This window comes from Colobus angolensis, unplaced genomic scaffold, assembly GCF_000951035.1.
Source record: "Colobus angolensis palliatus isolate OR3802 unplaced genomic scaffold, Cang.pa_1.0 Scaffold44, whole genome shotgun sequence".
NCBI lineage: Eukaryota > Metazoa > Chordata > Mammalia > Primates > Cercopithecidae > Colobus > Colobus angolensis.
This window is the reverse complement of record NW_012117821.1, coordinates 279,893-283,630: the sequence shown is the minus strand read 5'-3', so window position 1 is coordinate 283,630 and position 3,738 is coordinate 279,893. Positions and strand designations below refer to the sequence as shown.

General features: G+C 50.6%; 1 protein-coding gene across 1 annotated transcript in view; it reads left to right on the top strand.

The window, feature by feature from the left end:
- The window catches only part of CACNA1B (calcium channel, voltage-dependent, N type, alpha 1B subunit), a 274,453-nt gene that overhangs the window by 92,836 nt on the left and 177,879 nt on the right, over positions 1 to 3,738 (top strand). The window contains exons 8-9 of the mRNA XM_011957386.1: positions 362 to 418; positions 1,205 to 1,294. Coding sequence (XP_011812776.1) covers positions 362 to 418; positions 1,205 to 1,294 — 147 coding nt within the window. The remainder of the gene's footprint in view (positions 1 to 361; positions 419 to 1,204; positions 1,295 to 3,738) is intronic.

Sequence of the window (3,738 nt, the reverse complement as noted above, 5' to 3'; positions counted from 1 at the left end):
CGAGACGGGCGGATCACGAGGTCAGGAGATCGAGACCATCCTGGCTAACACGGTGAAACCCTGTCTCTACTAAAAATACAAAAATTAGCCGGGTGCAGTGGCGGGCACCTGTAGTCCCAGCTACACAGGCGGCTAAGGCAGGAGAATGGCGTGAACCCAGGAAGCAGAGCTTGCAGTGAGTGGAGATCATGCCACTGCACTCCAGCCTGGGCCACATAGCCAGACTCCGTCTCAAAAAAAAACAAAAACAAAAACAAAAAACTGCTGAGAAGGCAGAGCCTTCCAGACAGAGATGTGCCTCTGTCCTGGTACATTCCTGGGGTCAGGAGGGCTCTGACCTGAGGCTGTGTTCCCCTTGTAGAGGAAGTCATGCTGGCTGAGGAGGACAGGAATGCAGAGGAGAAGTCCCCTTTGGACGGTAGGTGGCACTCGCTGGCACGCCGGTGTGGCGGAGGGCTCTGGTGGCTGTGTGCTCTCCGTGGGTGGTGACATGTGCCCGCCTGCATGTTTCACGCGAGATGCTCTCTGCAGTGCCAGGCACCTACACAGCCATCACATGAGGGTCACAGACGAGGGCCATGGTGTCTGACTCCGGGCACCTGACACAGGCCCACATTTCAGGTTTAAACTGAGCTGTGTCTATCCCCAGGGCTTGGGGTGTTGCTGCTCCCAGAGACCATGGGAAGGCTCATGGCACAACCTGGGGCCACGAGAGGGAGCCTGGGCCCCATTGCTGTGGTTGCTGGCACTGGTTACCAGCATAGCTGCAGCAGCAGGAAGGCTGCCCTCTCTGCACACTCACTGCTCGGGTCAGGGCCAGACAGCATGGATACGTCTGTGGCAGTCTCAGCCAGCCCCTTGCCCATGGCTCCGAGCAGGTCTGTGTCCCCGTTGTAGTCCTGGCCTTGCCCCAGATGGACGTTTCCTGGTCTCCCTGGTGGCCAGGCCTCCCCACTGGCCTCATTTTGGAAGGAAGGGAAAGTGGGGACCCCTCACCCTCAAAATTCCTTGTCTCTTCAACTCTGGGGACTGAGAGAGACCCAAGGGGGGCCAGAATCATCCAGTCTGAGCCTCAGCCCCAGTTCAGGACAGGAGCTCAGGAGAGGTCGCTGATCTCAGCGGGAGAGTGATCCCATGCCCCGCTGAGGCAGGTGGCCTGAGGGCTGCAGCTCAGGCAGTCTCTCCCATCCTTTGTTTAAAGCAGTGCTGAAGAGAGCGGCCACGAAGAAGAGCAGAAATGACCTGATCCACGCAGAGGAGGGGGAGGACCGGTTTGCAGATCTCTGTGCTGTTGGTGAGTCTCAGGGCATCCCTCCGGCTCTGCCAGGCTTGAGCTGGACATGGAGTGCGTGCTCCACTTCCCCTGCTGCCCAGCCACTGTTGGAGACCCCTTGTTGCCCAAACGTCTGCAGGCTCCTTTCAGACAGTTTGCTGCTCCTGGCTTTGTGACCCCCATGTGGACATAGGACCCTTAGCCATATCCCAAGGCTGGAGGACTCTGCAGTGCCACCTCTCTCTTCAGCCCCTGTCTGTTTTCCACTTTCTGGACCTGCTACCTCTGAGACCCTTGTGTTATCCCCTACCTCTCAAACAGTACAAGGAACATTCTGGTTAATTTATCCAACAGAGCTATGTCAGTTCCTTTCCTCTCTGGTACCAGACTCTGGTTCCAGAAGTGCCTGGACATTGCTTCATTTTGAGACACCAAGTCTCTGCAGGAGATCCAACCTGGACTTCCTTGCTGTACAGCAGTCTGTGAGTGGACCAGATTTAGAAGATGTCTCCCATTATATTGTTACATGTATGAGACAGAACTCTTGAATAAAACAGGAAACACACTCACGTGTACACAGACATACACTTAAACTGGACCTTTTCTGTCCTCACTCAGCACCAGGGAACTCCTGTTAACAACTTTGAACGTACCCTTCCCTATTTCTCCATGCTCATCTCAGATAATACACACAAACACTCATACATCCACACGCAAGTATGCATGTAGAGTTTTGGAGTCTTCTCCTGTTACAAAAATGATTTCATATAAACTGGTCTCATCAATCCCTGTCCTAAACCGCTCCTAATCAGTTTGTCTGATTCTAGCCCCCTCTTGTTGGGGGCTACATAGCATTGCTGATGTGGAGTCACGAGTTGTTTGGTTGCTCGTCCTCTGATTGTCTGCTGATGGCCATTCATTTCTAGTGCTTTTATCTCACTATGAAAAACACTGTCCCAAGTCCTTGAGAATGGCTGTCCTTCCTCACTAGTGCTTTTCTCTGGGGCAGATTCCCAGGAGCAGGTGCTGAGGGTGAGAGTGTTGTACTGTTCAGAGTTCTGTGCGACCCCACATTCCATCCACAGTACAGACCTAACTTCGCCCTCATGCAGTGCTATGTGATGGCTCCTTTTGATTTTTCCCAGTTTGAGGCCAATTTGATAAGCGCAGAGTAATATTTCTTTGGCACTACAATTTTCCTTTCTCCTACTGTCCGTGATGCTGGCCCTCTTTCTAAATGTTTGTTCCCTGTCTGGACTTGGCCTTTGGTTACTCTTCTTATATGCTATACAGTTTTCTATTGGGTTTGTTTGTAAATTATTTTCTATTTATTTTGACAATAACGAGATACCAATGTATATCATAGATCTGAATGTTTTATCATCTTATAATTTTATTTTATTTAATTAATTCTTTTTTTGGACACAAAAATTTCACTTTTGTTGCCCGGGTTGGAGTTCAATGGCGCGATCTCAGCTCACTGCAACCTCCATCTCCCAGGTTCTAGCGATTCTCCTGCCTCAGCCTCCTAAGTAGCTGGGATGACAGGCGTGCACCAGCCGCCTAGCTAAATTTTTGTATTTTTAGGAGAGACAGGGTTACACCATGTTGGCCCAGCTGTTCTCTAACTCCTGACCTCAGATGATCTACCCACTTTGGCCTCCCAAAGTACTGAGATTACAGGTGTGAGCCACGGTGCCTGTTCCATCTTATAATTTTGAACAATTTATTATATGATTGTGGTAGCTAAATAGTTTCCTTCTATTGCTATTTTATCTAGAGTTTTTATTCTGATTTTGTAAAATGAAGAGTTAAAATGTCTTTGGTTTGGAATCATTTAAATAACACTGGAACTCTGTTTTTTATAGATGAGATAAAACTGTGAATCTACATAATCCAAAAAAGAAAAAAAAAAGGATTTGGACCAGTGTTGTGGCTTAGGCTTTGTTAGGAAATTGCCCCTTTCTCTGGGTGTTCGGATCCCTTTCTGTGGCGCTTCGCACTGGCTCTCTGGCGATATTCTTAACCTCGCCTGTGTCCAGTGCTGAGTGCTTGTGCCTCACTCAGCAGATGTCTATCCAGTGACCGCCTCATGCCAGCAACCGAGGCATGGGGGCCGCCACACTGGAGAAACCCATATTAAAGGCCCTTCATCATTGGAGTTTCCCTGCAGCGGGGGCATCAGACAACAAATAAGCTAGTAAGGAAAAGACGCCGCATGCCAGAGCCCTGTGCGGAGGAGGAAGAGGTCAGGAAGACAGGAGTGGAAGCGTGTTTGTGGGGGGTGGGGGGGTTGGTGCCAGAAATTCATGGCCATAGAAGGCCTGAGGAAAACGACTGCCTTTGAGTAAAAGAGTTGCAGGAAGTGAGGAGGTCGGCCTGACAGAAGCCAGGAGAGGTCAGCCTGAGGAACTCTCAGGCCAACCGGGAAGCGGGTCGGGATGGTTGGGGGTGCGGGTGGGGGC